This window comes from Lepisma saccharinum, chromosome 1, assembly GCF_977018435.1.
Source record: "Lepisma saccharinum chromosome 1, izLepSacc3.1, whole genome shotgun sequence".
Lineage (NCBI taxonomy): Eukaryota > Metazoa > Arthropoda > Insecta > Zygentoma > Lepismatidae > Lepisma > Lepisma saccharinum.
The window spans coordinates 38,938,337-38,957,344 of record NC_139229.1 but is presented as its reverse complement, the minus strand read 5'-3'; the positions used below and the strand labels follow the sequence as shown (position 1 = coordinate 38,957,344).

At 36.6% G+C, this 19,008-nt stretch overlaps 1 protein-coding gene across 3 annotated transcripts in view; it reads left to right on the top strand.

Moving 5' to 3' along the window:
* The window catches only part of arm (armadillo), a 49,417-nt gene that overhangs the window by 10,521 nt on the left and 19,888 nt on the right, over positions 1–19,008 (top strand). For all 3 annotated transcript variants that reach the window (XM_083131000.1, XM_083130991.1, XM_083131009.1), the window contains exons 4-9: positions 2,261–2,448; positions 5,161–5,310; positions 6,830–6,984; positions 13,412–13,713; positions 14,870–15,018; positions 16,654–16,860. In XM_083131000.1, coding sequence (XP_082987126.1) covers positions 2,261–2,448; positions 5,161–5,310; positions 6,830–6,984; positions 13,412–13,713; positions 14,870–15,018; positions 16,654–16,860 — 1,151 coding nt within the window. The remainder of the gene's footprint in view (positions 1–2,260; positions 2,449–5,160; positions 5,311–6,829; positions 6,985–13,411; positions 13,714–14,869; positions 15,019–16,653; positions 16,861–19,008) is intronic.

The following is a 19,008-nucleotide window of genomic DNA, read 5'->3' as shown; positions in this document are numbered from 1 at the left end:
GACCAAACTGCCACTAAAGTATTGGCTGGTATCAGTAAAAAGAAAATCGAACCAATGTTTTCTGATGTCAATACATGGGTATTGTCTCAGCCCTAATATTAAGTACTTAATGTAGTACTTTTATTTTGCTACATTTTCCCACAAGTAGGTAAACAACTTTTTTTGGAGATCTTGGGATATTATTCATTACTGATATATATTCTGTGAATCTTGGTGTTATTCAAGAGGCAGTTATTTTAATGTAGTAAGTATAGGGTGTCCAGGCTAGAAGTATCCAAAGATAACTGTTTATATAATGCAAGAACCATTTGCTACATATTCTTAACCTAAAGATCGGCAGGTGGAAATTTCTCTGGGATTTGCCTTGTCACATTTTTGAGGCCAATTGCGCAGGCACGCCACCTGTAATCGAGCATAGACAAAAACTACTGTTGCCTCAGTCAAGATGTGAATGCAGTTTCAGATATGTTGATCTGGTGTTGTCCAGTGTTTGTGCATTTGTCGGAAAAAATCATTTATAACCACAGAAATATCAAGTTTTGGCCTCCTTATGCTGACTCGCAAAATAATGTGGATCTCGAGTACCCGATCCCAAGCATACAGTATCCTTCCCTTTTCTTTTGCATTCGCGATTACCTATCGGTTTCCGTAATCGTGATTGTCTAGCCACGAAAACGGATCCGATCCAACATGCAAAAACAAGATGCTTTATAGTTACAATTTTATCTTAATCAAGTATGTAACATAGCTGCTTTCTCTCATTATTGGTTCAGCAAAGTATATGTCAAAAAACAATAGATAGATGGAATGATTGATCAACAAATAAGAACATTTAGAAAACGTTGGAACTTCAATTTTGTGGCAATTTATTATAACAGTCTAATCCCCGTACAATTTATAACTTTCCCCAATAACTGACAGACGTGTCTTCACAAATATAGCTGTATGCAGTAAATAGTAAAAACACTCATACATATAAATAATTCATTTACCATACGTACCCTTAAAACACAATATGAAGATAATCACACATATTAAATAATTTCTGGCATGGCACGGGTTTAGGTGATTGGAAAACCTTTTGCTCTTATGTCGTAGATATGCTAGACTCAAACTATTGAATTTAGACCGTACTATGGTTGCATGGAATATATGAATTAAGTCATGATGCACAAAAATGAATAATTCCAACTATTACAAAAAAAAATATAGTAAACTGAAACAGATCGGTCATTAACACAAACGAACATGAATTATATAAGTATACTTAATTATTCCATGTCGAAACCAGCAGTCAAAACGGCACGGTCAAATCCATTTGTAGACCAGGTTCCGATCACCTTCGCTGGTGTGCCATCAAGGAGAGAGAGAGAGCTCCTTTTCGTATGTATGCCACAATTGCCACTGCTTGGCTCTGTGAAAAAAACCGCGGCGGTGGCTTTCTCCGTAGAGTTACAATATTCTCCCGCTAGGAAAAGCAGCGTTGCTAAAGGCAAACATCACAAATTTAATGGATATAATTGCAGTATTCGGGGTCCTGATGATCCTCGCCAAGTGACAGTTTTGACAGTTACAGAGATACAAAATGTGCCCACATTTAGCTTAATTAACATCAATAAAAACTTTGTGAATTACCTTGTATAATAATAATAATCATATTTCTGTAATCCTTATAGCTGCTGAGCTGTATAGTGTTTATTTTTAGATACTTTAAGCCCAGACACCTTGAATTTCTGAATTAAGTGGAAATCAATTTGCAAAATGCAATTTTTTTAAAAGAAATATTGGTCTAGGGCAGTGGTTCCCAAAGTGTGCGCTGCGGCATCCTGGACCGCCGTGGCTGGCTTACATGGACACCACGAAATGTTCCAATATTTTCACTCGAGTGACACTTATTCCAAATGTGTGTTCATTTTTAACTTAAGGCAAGCAACCTAACCACACTAACTGACCGTAGCAAGGCCTACATTCTGACTTGGATGCCGCGGAAAAATCTTGGAACACTAAGGGAGTCGTGAAACTAAACAGTTTGGGAACCCCTGGTCTAGGGATTTATTCATATGCTCGCTATACTCCCCATTTTTTTATGTATTCTTAAATTATTAGTCTTCTTTCCAAAATATAACAAGGTGGACATACATTTGAAAGAAATTCATCATGATTTTGTGAATAATGAATTTAGAAAATGTTGTATTTAAAGACTGATGAGTGCTTTTAAAAAATATTGTGATGTTCACATTAAGGATTTTGTCGTGCACAGAAATGAATCAACAGCTGAGTCAGACCCGGTCACAGAGAGTTCGTGCAGCAATGTTTCCAGAAACTCTGGAAGAGGGCATTGAAATTCCTTCCACACAATTTGATCCTGCTCAACCCACGGCTGTTCAGAGGCTTGCCGAACCAAGTCAGATGCTGAAACATGCTGTTGTTAATTTAATCAACTACCAGGTAAGCTCCAAGTTCTTTCTTGATGCTAATTTTACTGCAGAATACTTGTTATTAACATAAGAAATATTTACTCACAGCAGATACCTTTTCCTTCTTGTACAAATTAGTATATCAGAATTTTAATTGCCTTTTTGTATCAGGGTGTCTACCAGACATGAAGTAAAGAGAAAGTAAAGAAATCAACTAGTAGGTCAAGAAGTCAATAAAAACTCAAGAAATTATACTTGTCGTCAAGAATTTTTGCTATCACAATGACTGATTGATTGATTTAGTTTATTTTACTTCACTTTTCTGCCCCTTTTGGATAATCACGAAGATGAATGGTGATAAGATAAGATGAATGAAGCGGCAATCATAAATATATAGGTTCGGCAACACGAGCTCCACGTAAGATTATACTGGTTGTGAGTTGATACACCGGAGCCTCCCTAGTCTGTCAAAAGCAGTCCAGGATGCAATAATGCAAGTCTAACACTCTAGTTAAATACAACTTCAGTTTTAATTTTAAGTAGCCTTTTGGTCAGGGGTTTTCATAAAATAAATAGCTATTAATTTTCTTAATTGCTAATTTCAAACTTTACCTAAGTAGGGGTCAAATAAATAAAGGTTAAGAAAATGAAAAAAGTCAAGAATATTGGATTTGTTATTTTGGTAGACACCCCGTGCAACATTCCTCCCGTGCACTACACACTGCACACTACACCAGGGAGCGATGCAAAAGTGTACCCATATATTAGCATGTAGCCAGCCGTATACATGAACTCAAAGTATCTCAGGGTTTAGTAAGGAAAGGTACAAAATCCACCAGTAAAACTTTTACTCATGTAAATTACCAGTTTAGCACACCTACACCAGATGATGTCGCTGCTCCGAAGGTCTAGAAGATAAGGGAGGGCAGGGACCATCCATTTATTCCTTGCAGTGAGGTGCCTAGGGTGTTAGGGACCTAATTTAATGTAGGGGCATCAATTAGTGTGTGTAACCAATAGCAGCCTTTGTGCCATGCCATCTGGGGACAACGTGTGAAGCTCGTAGTAGGCAGACCTGGTAGGTAGGTTATCTGCTTCTCCTCCTTCCTTCTGCCTGCTTGGCTGTCGGATCCTGGTCCATGCAGCACCCAGACTAGGTCTGGGAACCAGGTATTTCGCAGTCTGCATCGGGCAGTTGCCTGAACTCCAGGCCTCGCTTCACTCTTTATATACTGTTTTGGTGGTAGCACAGAGGCAGGTGGCAAAGATCAGAAATGTGCTAGCTGCAGCATTACAAACCCACTTTTAAGAGTTGCAACCCACGCACAGTGGCGTAGCAACATATCTCGAGGCCCTGGGCGAGATGAGAATGCGAGTCCGTCTACCGGGTACCGGGTATTGAACCTGGGCCCCCAATTTGATGGTAGAAAATATCGAAAGATGCACACAAATTGTCTGTTTTGGTAAAAAAAGGGCTAAGTGGAGCCTCTAAACCACAATCCTGCCTGGCTCTTGAACACAATCAGTTTTAGTATCAACAAATCATAAGTGTTTTTTGTTGTTTTTAAAAGAAAAGATTAAATGCATGAACATGTCCAAGCAAGTTATCGTCAATTTTTGCTTATATGTTTCAGATGAGAAAAACAAAAATAATTTTACTTTTTTCGGACCCTCTTAGGCTGTATGTTACGCCTCTGATTTGACACATTCATTCAAATTATAACGTTAAACTAAAATTTAAAGCCAGCTAAAAACAGAATGTTCTCATTTCATTGCCAATAAAGAGTAGCCCATTTTCATCTATTTTTCTCATTTCTATTTATTATTTTTTTCATATCAACCCTATGGGATGCGAGGCCTCGGGCAGTTGCCCACCCCTTGCTACGCTACTGCCCACACGCTCTGAATTATCATGTTTTTATCTTGTAAACATCACTAACTTAAAATTTACTAGAAGCACATGGCAATACAAACTCAACACTTGTATGCTAAACTAAATAGGTTATAATAAAGAGTTAACAGACCGCACAAGACAACACTGCATGAACCACAGAAAATACAACAATGCATGTAAGATAAGCATTCAACTTTAACTGAATGTGTAAGCCTCGCAGGGCATTTTACATGCTTTATTAGTCGTTAAATGTGGCAACCACGCAGGGTCATTACACCAGAGTATTTTCTTCCCTCAAATTTTAACCATTTTTATTCATGACTTTCACAGTTTCTTCATAACATTTTCAACCTGGAAGTACATTTTTGTATAAGATGTGTATTTATTTTAAATTTGTCAAAATTGTAAGTGTTGAAAAGAAATTCTTTGTGAAGTTATTTTGAAGTATTATGTATTCTCTTTAGACATGAAATAGAATTGTTAATATCACCCTTAACTGGCTTCCCTTCCTCACAAATTAATCAGCCATTCTACTTCATAGCTACGCATATTCTTTTCACAGTATATCCAGTAGACAATGATAAAAATCTGTACATGAAGATGATATAGTTATTTGTAAGTAATTGATTGGTTGCCATTAGGTTTTGTAAGAATGTGAATGTTATATAAAGTTCAAATCAAAGAACCTTCCCTTCCATACTTATATTTCTTCTGCTTATAAACCCTTGATATTAAGAAAATACCTGATATAGAATAGCAAGATATGTTGTAATGGATGTTTGTAGTTCGACTGTTTAAAAGTGAAATATTAGTGAGTGTTGTATAAAAGAACTTGAATATTTTTTTCAGGATGATGCTGATCTAGCTACACGTGCGATCCCAGAATTGATAAAGCTCTTGAACGATGAAGACCAGGTGGTTGTATCCCAGGCTGCAATGATGGTCCACCAACTCTCAAAGAAGGAAGCATCTCGACATGCTATAATGAACAGTCCACAGGTAAATAAGGTATTATTTTATAAGCTTTTTAATGCAGAATCTTAAAGAACAGATATGAAGGTACATTAAGCTATTGTTACATTTTCATATTGTAAGAAAGTCTGTACTGAACTGAACTGTAGTTGTTGGGCATCTTCACTGTCATGTTACTAACACTGGTGTATTCTGAAAATTTGATCTGGTTTACCCCAGTAATTCTTATTTATTATATATCTTAATTAGAAAGAATTGAAATAAAACACCAATACAAGTAAAATAAAATAAAGATGTCTTGACAGCTTCAAATTTACAGGCAATTTCTATATACAGTGTTTTTAAAAAAAAATGATATCTGATGTAAATATCTCGGTAACTACATGGTCAAAGTAAAGGAAACTACATAGGTGTAATCCTCAACTCAATAAGATTGATGCATAAAAATTTGAATAAGAAATTCAAAGGTATGTGGATGTCACAAATGAGTGTTCACAAGTGTTCAATATGCCTGTGACATGGCACATATCAAGTCGATAGTCCAGCTCCTGTCAAACACGTTGTAGCATGTCTGGTAACAGCCTCCAGTGGGGTGGTGTTTCTTGCTGGAGTTCCTCTAGGCTTGTAGGAAGAGAGGGGGACATAGAAGAGGCCCTTTACGTAGCCCCAGAGAAAAATTTGAAGGGGTCAGGTCTGGTGACCATGTCGGCCATTTCAAAAAGCACATTATCTTCATCGCTAGCATGCCCGATCCATCGCCCTGGCAGTGTCTCATTGAGATACATCCACACAGTGAGCTTCCAGTGAGGTGGTTCCCCGTTCTTTTGCAAAATGAAGTGTTCATGTTCATTCTAGTGTATTCATGAGCCAGATCTGCAGCATTTGCAAATAATCATCGCCTGTCACATTTACTGCAAAGAAAAACTGGCCATGAAGATGATTCTTGGAGATGGCACGGAAGACAGCCACTTTTGGTGAGTCTCTCCGTTGCTCGAGTGTGGCTTCGGGATTTTTTGCCCCAAATGCGAACATTATGCTTGTTGACTTTGCCATTCAAGTGGAATGTGATCTCATTACTGATATTGCTTCAATTTCTCTCCTGATGTTTTCTTTCAATTCTTCTAATGTATGGCTTCAGGTATAAAAGCTTGGTAGCTCGCCACACAGACATCATGGAAATGTGTTTCTTGTGCAAGGTGCTGGTGGTATTTTTGAGGAGTATGTTCCAATAGTGAACATTTACCGTGAAAAGCACTGTAGATAGGGGTGCGCCTAGTCTAGGTAGTAATAGGTGATTCTAGATTGCTGTCCAGAAATTTTAATTTTCTTCTGTGTTGGTTTCACCATAGTAATCATTTAGCCTTTGTAATAATATATATATATATATATATATATATATATATATATATATATATATATATATTTATTTATTTATTTATTTTAAAGAAATATTGTAGTTAGCCCTAAGTCATTTCCATCTAGGACTGCCAGTGGCCAAGGAATGTCCAAATTGTCAGGTGTATGAAATGATTTTTCTGCTTTACAGATGGTTGCTGCATTGGTTCGAGCCATCTCCAACAGTAATGACCTAGAAACAACCAAGGGAGCAGTAGGCACGTTGCACAACTTGTCACATCACAGACAAGGCCTGCTAGCCATTTTCAAAAGTGGAGGGATTCCTGCTCTTGTGAAGTTGTTGAGGTAGGTTGCAAACTGGTTAATGTTTGATAAACTATAATGTTAATTCTTGTTCATTCCCAGTGCTTCAGATTTGTTTTGGTATTCCTCAAGGTATGCAGTGTGCCTCCTCGATGGTGCAGTGGTAGCGTCGTCACCTTGTAATCAAGGGGTGGAGGCACATAGTGGTTTGGATCCCACTTTAAACTGTAGGTCCAGTCCCGATTAGCCTTTCTGTACATAAAGTGGACTTAAAACAACAAATCAATCAATCAATCAAGGTATGCAGTATAAATAGGGCCACCTATTTACAGTGACAAGATTTCAGTACAAAAACTAAGCTCATTTCGGAATCAAAAGCAGTGTAAAAAATTGCATTTTGGATTTAAAATAGTGAATATAATCCTAAATTTTATTTTAAAAAAATATACCCTTATTACACCAAATTAACCCTTTCTGTAACTCTCAGGATAATTCAGACTTCAGAAGGTGTTGTCGGTAAATAAACTCTAAATTCCATGTTTGTCTATTTTGCATTTTGCAGTTCATTTTGTGTCAGAGCAAAACATATTAAAAAAAATTAACATCACAGCATGTTACTTTGCATTTCGTGTTTCTGTCAAAAACAAACTCTGCATGTGTCTTGAGTATCAAAAGCAGTAGACAATATTGGTATACCTTTGATGAAAATGGAACTAGTGTAAAATACTGGGAAAGCAGCTTATTAGCAAGTAAGTGATTTTGTATTGGTTTAGTGATTGAAATACAAGGCCTGTTCAAGAAGAAACTAAACTCTTTTCGTAAAGTTTGCATGTAAATTCATTGAAGAGAATAGACAGTGGTGGTGCCTAGCGGTGGCCAAGTTTCAAACCTGTTTCTAACTCCAGTAATGCAGTAGATCCCATTGAGTTCAAATGTGTTGAGTGCGATTTTCAGTACCCTACCATGTACCTTGAAGGAACTGGAAGAGGAGCGAGAGTGTGTGTGAAATTGCAGAATACTTTCAAAGAGACGTACAACGTTACATAAAGCCTATGGCAAGGTGTCAAAACACAGTGTTACAAATGGTACAGACATTTCCGATGGGGTTGAAATTAACCCGCAAAGGTCACAGATTTCTGATAATAGTGATCAAGGGGAATTTGCTATGGGGCCTACAGTCCATTTCAAAACTGGAGTTCCAGCAGGCACTGGGAGTGGTGTGTGTACAGTGGAGGGGAGTACTTTGTAGTAGGCAGGTTCAAATAGCTGGTGAAAATTACCATTTTCTCAAATATGGTGATACTTACAGAAACCATCTCTTAATGAGAACTCTTTGTTGTTTGATTTATTGTGGGTGGAATGAAACTAAAATTTTGACTACCCACTTCCATTCAAACAGGTAAACAATAAATTTTTTTTCTGTTTTTTCTAAGTATGTTTATTAGCAGAAAGGATGGAAATATTTTCACTCCCCACAAGAGTGAGATCCTTTTCTTAAATACAAAACCAATGTTAACTCTGTGATAAGTAGTTCAGGGTGGCTACTCACCGGGAATTCCAGGAATTATGCATGAATTATTGACGTCGGGAATTGTGCGTGAATTCTTCTCCGTAGATGTGAAAAATTGCAACTTTCAAAAATCCAAATCCCATTGAATTTATTCATATTTATTAATGCCCTGAAGCAAGTTTTTGACAGGTTAGCTTTGATTTTTATCGAGGAAGGAAAAGAAAAGATAGCTATGTGGAAAATAAAACAGAATTCTTTCAGTCTGTTTGATTTCTTAGTATCCTTTGCATAGCAGTCTTATCTGACATAAGGAAGATTTTTACGAGATAAAATATCTTGAAGTTGATTATGTAAATTTGAACTACTTATACAATTAACATTTTCTTGTAGGTTACTACATCCTGTAACATTTGTGACTTGCGTTTGTAGATGTATTTCTAGTATGAGTTTGCGAAAAGGCAAATGTAAACTGCGCACCTTAAATTGAACGTATACCATTCAACTTAATTGAATTAGAATTTTTGAATACATTGGAATCTCACAGATCCTTTATATTAATATATTTGTGTGTGTGTGGTGAGGGGTGGTAATACATAAGGTTGAAATAGAGAAAACATTGATTGTATACCCTTGAATTTTTTGTAATGTTCGCCTTGAAAACTGGGAAAACTAATTTTTTGTTGGTCTTAGAGTGGCCGCCCTGTAGTTTTCCTTCTACACTTTTTGTACATCACTGCACAATTAAAAAGCATGTGTGTAAAAACCTGCCCACGAAGGTTAAAATTGACACAGGAAGTGAGAGAAGTGGGTGGTGAGCATGATTTTCACTGCAGTGTGGATAAGAAATAAATTGTTAAGGAGAGGAGTTACAGTTATGCACCATGTGTGCATTTATTTCAATATCGTCTGAATGGGCCCTGCTACTAACAAAACCTGGTTGTATGCAAGAGTATGAATTTGTCCCCATGTTTTATGCCGATCAAGCTAGACACGATACGTGAAAAATGTGATGAGTATTTTCAGAATCCCATGTATTTCTTATGGAGAAATAAATCTCAACTTCAACTTAAATTTGTATCTAATCAAATGGAAGTTTCGACTTTTCCGCTGGTCAAAATCATCAATCTGTTGTGTTCTCGTTGATACCTTTTTCAATGCCATCGGAAGTTTCATATTCCAAAGAGAACAAATCAAATTATACTCCCATAAGCACAGTGCATTTCTCCTTGCCTCCAAAGGCCATCCTGGCAGTGTTGCCAAACCTGATGCACATAAAAGAGCTAAATTTCAGCTTAAATGGAGTTAAAACTGACTTTCAAGGATCTATATTTACGAAGGCTAGATAAAGTGCCTTCTAGGGTAGTTTTTAATTTTCAAGGGGGTGGGGGTGCTGCAGTTAATGACAATTTATTCTTAGTTTTCGGCGGCATCACCCATCTCAATAATCCACAGATGGTACTATGAAATCGAAAATAAAGGATTCCCGGATAACAATATAATATCTGATTGATTTGACTGGATTGTTGTTTTAAGTCCACTTTATGCACAGTAAGGCTAATCGGGAGTGGACCTACATTTTAAAGTGTGATCCAAACCACTATGTGCCTCCACTGTGCATCGAACTCGGGACCCCTTAATTACAAGGCAAGAACGATACCACTACACCATCGGGAACAATAGTATGTCATATCCATGGCGCTATAAAAAAGTAGCTGGAGGGGCAAGAGGGGTTGGGTCGATACAGCCAATATTACAATATCACGTCTTGTGCAAATTTCATATACTCCTGGCAAAAGTTGGTCTATGTGAGCCAGAGCCAGTGATGGCATCATATTAGGCATGGGGGCTCAATTCACAGCCAAACAAGTGCACGAAAGAGCCAGATCTGGCTCCAAAAGAGCTAAGTGGGCAACACTAAGGGAAGAGCCTGGTAGAAACTGTTCTGCATGCCCTTAAGTATGAGATGTAGAGTTTTCTTCATGAAGCAGGAAGAGCTGAACAAGAAGCAGATGTACATGACCTGGTAGCAGATACTAGATGGGTGCTTGTGGAAATACTATGATCATGTTATTTAACATAACAATATTGTCATATCCATGGCGCTATAAAAAGGAAAAATATGAACTGGCTGACTGGCTGCTACTTAATATATCAAAACATTGCTCTGATTAGTGAAAACTTGAAGTGCAAATGTTTTCATTTTTCAGAAGTAGAGCATGGAGTCAATAAGCTTTATCTAACTGAACAATAAGCTGAAGATCTGCTGACAACTACAATGTGAGGAAATATCATTCACTGTTCTCTTTTTACTAATGTTTGTGTGAATATTGACAAAATTAAGATAATTGTGCACCTTATGCTAAAGTGTATCTCATCCCTTCAAATAGTTTTCACGTTGTAATTAAAGGTTCCCAGGTTCGATACCTAGTGGAGGTACATAGTGGTTCGGATCCCACTTTAAACTGTAGGTCCAGTTCTGATTAGCCTTACTGTGCATAAAGTGGACTTTAAACACCAACTCAATCGTACATGTAAGAGGATGCTTTCATTGTCCACATTGGGGGGGGGGAGGATATTGCTCAACAATTGATTAATGTTTTATTGATATGCTTGAAAGTCATGTAAGTTCTTAACTACATGAGGTTACAGTAATAATTGCCAACAATGTATGTTAATATTTTTAGTAGGGATGGGCCGATATGAAATTTACCAGTCGGATATAAAATTCCAAATGGTCCTTGAAGAACGTGGTTAGATCACTGACCATCATCAATATAAATGTGTTTTGAGGTGACTCCAATGCAAGGAAGTTGCACATTGAGACATTTACTTTTTAAAAAGTAGCACGTGGAGGTTATCCATAAAAAAAATAACAAAATGACAGAATTATGCACAAAATTATAAGATATTTATAGATATATCGAATTGATCCACTGATATGCCTATATCAGCCGATACCAATAGAGTACCGATTAATCTGTTCCATCCCTAATTTTTAGAAAAAACATTTCTATCTCATGTTCAAAATTGAAACCTGGCCTTTATGTTTGGTTGAATTCTGAAGTTTTCAGAAATATTTTCTTTAAAATATCTGCATTCAGACCCTTCAGTAGCATTCAGGTGAATAGTTTTGTGTATTTCTTAAAATGTTTTTAGCATATTTGGTATAACGGGTACACTGAAAGAAAGGGTGATTCTTCCCCTGTGCATTGCATCCTGCCATGAAGACTCGTAACTAGCATGGGGGGGATGGGGGTTAAAAGTAGGGTCCGCCAAATTCTTGACCTTTGCCATGTGTTCAGCACTATGCTCTGGCCATTTTTATTTTCCACGGCTCCTCCCTATGTAAGATCATTTCTAGGGACAAGCATTCATGGTGAATAAATTATCAAGATTTTGGTCCAAAAACTGTGCTCATTTTGCGATCAAAAGCAGTACATAAAATTGTATATCAGTGTTAAAATGGTAAATATAATCTTCAATTTGATTAAAAAACTATATTACACAATAAAAATTTCCTCTGATAGCATATTTATGTAGTAATCAGAAAATGTTAAGTATATAACTATTGTGGGTGCATAGTTTCATGAGAAAACTTGGTAGGAAAATGTACGTCATTCTTAAAAATTACCCCTTGTAATCAAGGGGTCCCGGGTTCAATACCCAATGGATAGAGGCACATATTTTTGGTAATTAAAAAAGCAAAATTTCGGTACAAAAACAGAGTAGATTTCGTGTTGAAAAGCGGTAAATAAAATGAAATTTCGGTGTTATAGCGGTGAATAATCACATGAAAAGTGCTATATAAAATGACATTTTGGTTTTAAAATTGGGCATACAATCCTAAGTTTGATTTAAAAACTGCACTTATTACACAAAATAAACTTATCCCTTCTAATAGCACATTTATGAAGTTACCAGAGTATTAAGTTTATTCCTGTGTAAAGGGGTTTATTTTTGCTTCTCAAATATTTACAGCAGAATTAATCAATTTTCTGTGAATTGCATAACTCACTGGATACTTCAGACTTCAGAAAGTGTTGCGTCGGTATATAAACGGTAAATTTCGTGTTTAAGAGTTAGTTTCGCTTTTTGCAGTTCATTTCACATTATTTCGTGACAAAACATGGTCACAAAATGCATCTCACACCTTTCAAAAACATGAAAAATTAACACTACAATGTGTTTTTTCACATTTCGTTTTTTCGTCAAAAACGAAATATGCATGCCCCTACCAATGGAGCCTCGTAGTGGTTCGGATCCCACTTTAAACTGTAGGTCCAGTCCCAATTAGCCTTACTGTGCATAAAGTGGACTTAAAACACCAACTCAACTCGTGTTTGTCAAAAGTGAAATGTGCATGTCTGTAATAATTTCCTCAAAGCTACAAAGCATGCAATATACACCAAAGTTCTCTTGTGTTGGAAACTCTAGGATGAATTATAAACATGTCTTCAGCAGGAGGCCATTATTAATAACACTGTAAATTATATATGAATGGCTTATTGCAGAAAGGGACCCGAGTCACTTTTGCACAATTCTGAGAAAAACAATGAAAAATCGTATAATATTAATAGTGTAAGAAAGAAATGTGCCGTTGTTGGCTCAAATATTCAACATAATGAATAGTTAATTTTGCAACCCTCAATGCACCCCCCTGCAGTATGCTGCTAGACACAGTGGAGATGAAAAAATTAACTCCGATACCTCAAAAATGTGACTCAGGTCCCTTTCTGCAATAAGCCATTCATATGTAATTTTTATTTCTTGGTTTGACTAGGTTTTGTTAAAATCTAACTTTCATTACTTGCAAGGGAGGTAAAATGTTTAGTGGATGTTGATTTAATGCATGTTGCAGAAATCAGGAGTGTCATATTCTGTCTTAATATAAACTTCATAACATTTTGGTGTATTCTTCTGTCTCCGTTGTGCTTAAGATCACTTTTAACATCCTTCTAGCTCTCCAGTGGAATCAGTTCTGTTCTACGCAATCACCACCCTTCACAACCTCCTTCTCCACCAAGAAGGATCGAAAATGGCTGTGAGGCTTGCTGGTGGTTTGCAGAAGATGGTTGCCCTGCTCCAGCGCAACAATGTAAAGTTCCTGGCTATTGTAACCGATTGCTTGCAAATTTTAGCATATGGGAATCAGGAGAGCAAGTTGATAATCCTTGCTTCACAGGGCCCAGTTGAGTTGGTCCGTATCATGCGATCCTACGATTACGAGAAGTTGCTTTGGACTACATCAAGAGTACTAAAAGGTAAATGTTGATGTTTCTCTCTCTCTCTCTCCAAAATACTTTATTACTATTATTATTGTTAGGTATATTTGTTCTTGTGATTAGTCGTTTTTGTACTGTCTTCTTGAGAAATTGTACAACAGGACGGGAACTTCCTTTTTAAAGTTTCTGGGACATCAAGGTGGTTGTGATATTGGAAGTTAATTACAATATTGGAAAAGTGTTTAAGGTGTGTTGTGACGTCACTCTCCGATGAGCTACTGGACTCTATAACCATCTTTTTCAGTCACATTTTTAGTAAAAAATGCATGGTGCAATTAATTGAGTAAATTCAGTATGTGCAAATTTTCTTTAAAACTCAGACTATTATTATATAATATACAGGGTGTCCCATGTAACCTGGCAAATTGAAATATCGCGAGAAATATGCATCAAACAAAAAGATGTTCCATATGAAAGTATAATAGTATTGTGGGGGCAAGTCACTACGGTACAATGAACCCACCCTGCCACCCCCTGGTGGGTGGGGCAGGAGGCAACCTTGAAGTGTTAAAAGGGAACCCCTATTTTTATTGCAGATTCGAATTCAACATCCAAAAATATGTATGTTTTGTCAGGCACATTTTGTTTCATTCGTGATGATTATTTTCTACGGAAAAACAAATTCATTGAAAGATTTGGGTAACTCAGTTGTATAATTTGAAGTTTCTTTTGTTGGTTCCTTGAACAAGGTTTTCCTGTATATACATAATAATCTGCTTAGAATTGGCTCCAAATTCTGGTGAATTTTCACCTGGATTACATGCATGCCCTATTTCCTGTATTTGTTATTGAACATGAAATATTCATACATTTACAAATTAGCTTGGAGAGAAATCTCCCACCCCCTCCCTTCCTTCTTTAAGAATAATTGTTGCTGAGGCAGTACTCCAATGGAACCTTAAATTTTTTAATCCCAGTACTTTCATGCAAGAACAGGTACGCTAACATTATTTCTCTTGTAGTCTATGGTTATTACAAGCATAAAAGGGAGCGTGTGTTCTCCTGAAACGTCACAATGAAAAAACTGTGTTTTTATGCTTGTAATAACTGTAGACTACCAGAGAAATAATTCTACAATGCAAGCAATGGGTACATACAAGAAAAAGTATTACACTAACATTGTTTTTAATTTCAGTTCTGTCTGTGTGTTCGAGTAACAAGCCAGCAATTGTGGAAGCAGGTGGAATGCAAGCTCTGGCTATGCATTTGGGACATCCCAGCCAACGTCTTGTTCAGAATTGCCTGTGGACCCTGCGGAATTTGTCAGATGCCGGGACTAAAGTTGTAAGTCCTTCCTCCAGAGTTATCCAGCTTGTAATTTAATGTTTGTTTAGCATATTACTGATGTTTCCTCGTACGGTAAAAGGAGCTGCAGTGGTCCAGTAAGTAGGGCAGGTGACTTTGGAAATCTTGGGTTCAATTCCCTTGGTGTGTGGTTTCAACTGGAAATTTTTCCAGTAATGTCCCTGGCTCTGGGATTCAACTAGCCTCTATTAGATGGGAGGGGTTAGGGGCAGTCAGAGCATAGTACTGGTGTCACTTCCCTAAATGGCAAATATTGTTTATTGTTTGGGGTTTACAGGGTTTCACATACCAGGAAAACATGGAAATCTCTGAGAATTTTGGAAAGAAAGACAAATTTCATGGAAAAAACTTAATTGATCAATGCATTACAATACGCTCTTGCCTGCTGATAATAATAATTACAACTAATAATGACAATTGCATTAAGTTGATGTATACAAGCTACTTTGAAGTAGTCTTTAGGTATATGTTTATATTTACATTACAGAGTAATTGATATTATGTCCATTTGTAAACTTCTCTCAGTCAAGAGTGTTAAAATATTTAGATGTTCTCTGATTTTCTTGAACTTTTATTGTGTGAACTGTAATACAGTTTGTCAAGCTGTGTGGTCTTAATTATTTGCACAGAGGTGTTGTTTTATTCTCAAATTTCTGTTATTGGTGTTGGAAGGTAATAATAGTTAGAAATGAACTTGCATGAATTTTTTGCCAATATCAATAAACTACAGATATAAAATTTACTAATAGCAATAACTGATTTTCTGCCGATCCAATATAATGTTGCAAATGTTCCTTGAAGAACATGAATTATTCATGTTCCTTAATTAATGTACGCAAGTGCTTGTAATGTGTTTTACCTTTACAAAACTGTAACATTTGAATTAGGTTTTTATTGATAAAGAAAACTCAGAATTTTGTATTTGGATGGTAATATTACTGGCAGTTTTACTGATAACCTGTATATAAACCTATATCGGCTAATACTGATGATAATAGCTGTGAGGAGAATGGTGCAGACCATTGTCAAATGAATTTGAAATGTTGTTGTTTTTTAAGTCCACTTTGTGCACAGATAGGCTACTCAGGACTGGGCTTATAGTTTAAAGTTGGTTTCAAACAACTGTGCAATAGTAATACTCTGGGTATCGAATCCAGGACCTCTGGATACAAGGCAACGATGTTACCACTATGCCAATTTTGAAAAACTAATTGACCTGTATGTCACATACTGTGGAAGAAAATGAAGACTTGAAAACCCCAGGAAAATACATTTGGAGTTTAACTCCTGGTTTCCCTCTATATGTTTTCATGGCATGTTGAAATAACCAAGGAATACCTTTGCTTTGAACACAGTAAATAAGAATTATGATTACATAGTCTTACAGTTCAGTTCTAGTTAAGTTTTACTAAATATTACCCTCTTTCTTATCCTGGTAATGGGATGAGATCCTCAAAACACAAATAACTCATTGTAAATGTGTTATCTTGCGTTTGTTTCAGAGTCCTTTTTCTGCATGGTGTTCCATCTTATTGTACTTAAAATACAGTGATTATTGAGAGAATGGTACTCCACTTGAAAACTCACAATTTTTTTTTTTCTTGAATCTTGCAGGACGGCTTGGAAGGACTTCTGCAGAGTTTGGTCCAGCTTCTAGCATCAAGTGATGTAAACGTGGTAACATGTGCAGCTGGCATTCTGTCCAACTTGACATGCAACAATCAGCGGAACAAAGTCACAGTCTGTCAGGTTGGCGGTGTTGACGCTTTGGTTAGAACCATCATCAATGCAGGCGACAGAGAAGAGATAACGGAGCCTGCAGTAAGTAAAGGCACTTTATGTATATATGCACATGTGCACAATGAAATTTTAAGTTTACAGTTTTCAGGGGACCAAAGTGTAAAATGTAAAATAGCAAAACATTTTATTGCACCTGGCTCTCTTGCAAACATGAAGATTGAATATATAATGTAAAAATGAAAATCTGAAAACATTATATCGTGGCTCTACTGTATATAGTGTGTTTAAGCATGTAATTTACATGTAATTCAGATGAATAATAATAATGGAGGTGCAATATTTCATGTATGTATGAATTTTTACTATAAATTTGCCAGTAGATATCGTATTAATTGATAGGGCCACGTATCTATGGTGAATGAAAGATCAAGATTTTGGTACAAAAATTTGCACATTTCTTCTTCAAAAGCGGTATATAAAATATAAACACATTTCTCTGTTAAAATGGTGAATAAATTCTAAATTTGTTTTTAAAAATATATTTGGTACACTAAATAAACATTTCCTTTCTAGTAGCACACCAGTATTAAGTTTATTTCTGTCTCAAGGAGTCCCAATTTTGCTTCTCAAATTTTTGCAGCAGACTTAATAATTTTTTCATGAACATTACATCGTGGCCATGGCCGTGGTGGCTCAGTCGGTAACGCATCTGACTTTCGTGCTAAAGGTCCTGGGTTTGATCCCCGGCCAGTTCAAATCCGGGAAGTTTTGTAACGTTGGAAGCAGTCAGGGGCACACATCACATCACCCCCACTCACAACCGGAACAACCGGAGAGTTACCCCCACACCCCTATACACCTTCATGGCATGGTGCTAAGCACTTTACCTTTACATTACATCATATTCATTAAATTAGGCACACACAGTTGATGTATTATGTAATTTTTTTAGCGAAAAAAGCCAGCTCGACCAGGACTCGAACCCAGGGGTCTGGCAATTCGTGCCATTGCTCGACCACTGAGCTATCGAGCCGGCCTGGCTTTGCCTGATTTTTCACTCTCTGTTTTACCTGTGAGGAATCGTCTCTGCTAGTGTTAATGCAATGGGATCTGTTGCCTTTGAAACAACGTAGAAACAGTGACAGCAAAAAATGAGGCAAAGCCATGCCAGCTCGGGAGCTCAGTGGTAGAGCAATGGCACATATTCCTAGAGACTTGGGTTTGAGTCCTGGTTCAGCCTTCATTTTTTGCTGAAAAATCTATGTATTACATCATGTTGTTTCATATTTTTTCTTTCCGTCAAAAACTAAATAATAAATGTCTGTTAATTGATAATGAAAAGTTACAAATTATATGTACATTGTGTAATGGGATTTTTTTAAAAATCATCTTATGTTTGATGTAATTAAAATATTGTAAAGCAGATTATGTAAAGTGTGCCAGATGTATAGAAACATGATTAAAAGCAAATATTGCATAAGATATTTGTTTATAAATGATGTAGTCAGTCAGTATGAATATATTGTCCCACCTGAGTAAATTCCTGAATAAAAAACCACACACACATTGATAAAAAACTTTAAAACGTTGTCAGCATTTCAGAGATATCCAATGTGAAGCATTGATAATCTGATTTCTGTTGTGGACAAATGAATATAAAGTGCTACAAGGACAGAGATCCCAGATTTGAATCCCAGTTATGGCATGGATATGTCATTTTGTGTTTACCTTCATTATGCCTTGTTGCAATAAGGTCAGGAGCAGAAAAGTGAATTAAAATTTTATTGCATTCTTAAAAGTACAATCTGCAAAAGGTTTTAATGTTTTAATCCAGTAATGTACACATTGTGATAAACTGTTTAATGTAATAAAATAGAAATGTGATCAAGTAGATCCCTGTTTTGGACTGAATATATGTTAGTTACAATTGAAGGGTTAGCTGAAGAAGGGCCTAACTCAGTTTGGAAGTAATGAAAACTATGTGGACCTTGCATCTCTTGTTGGAATATGTCAATATTTGGGTATATTTGCTTTCCATATTTCAGCAAAAGATGCATACCCGAATATTTTTTTTTTTACTTCCAAACTATGTGTTCGGGAGTTAGGACCCTTCAATTGAAGTGGTAATGAAAGAAAATGCTCAGCTCCTGACATCATATTGAGGCCAACTGGAGTTTGGAATGCGAACAGGCAGCACAATCTTTCGCTTGTGCATTTCGAGTGTTCTAC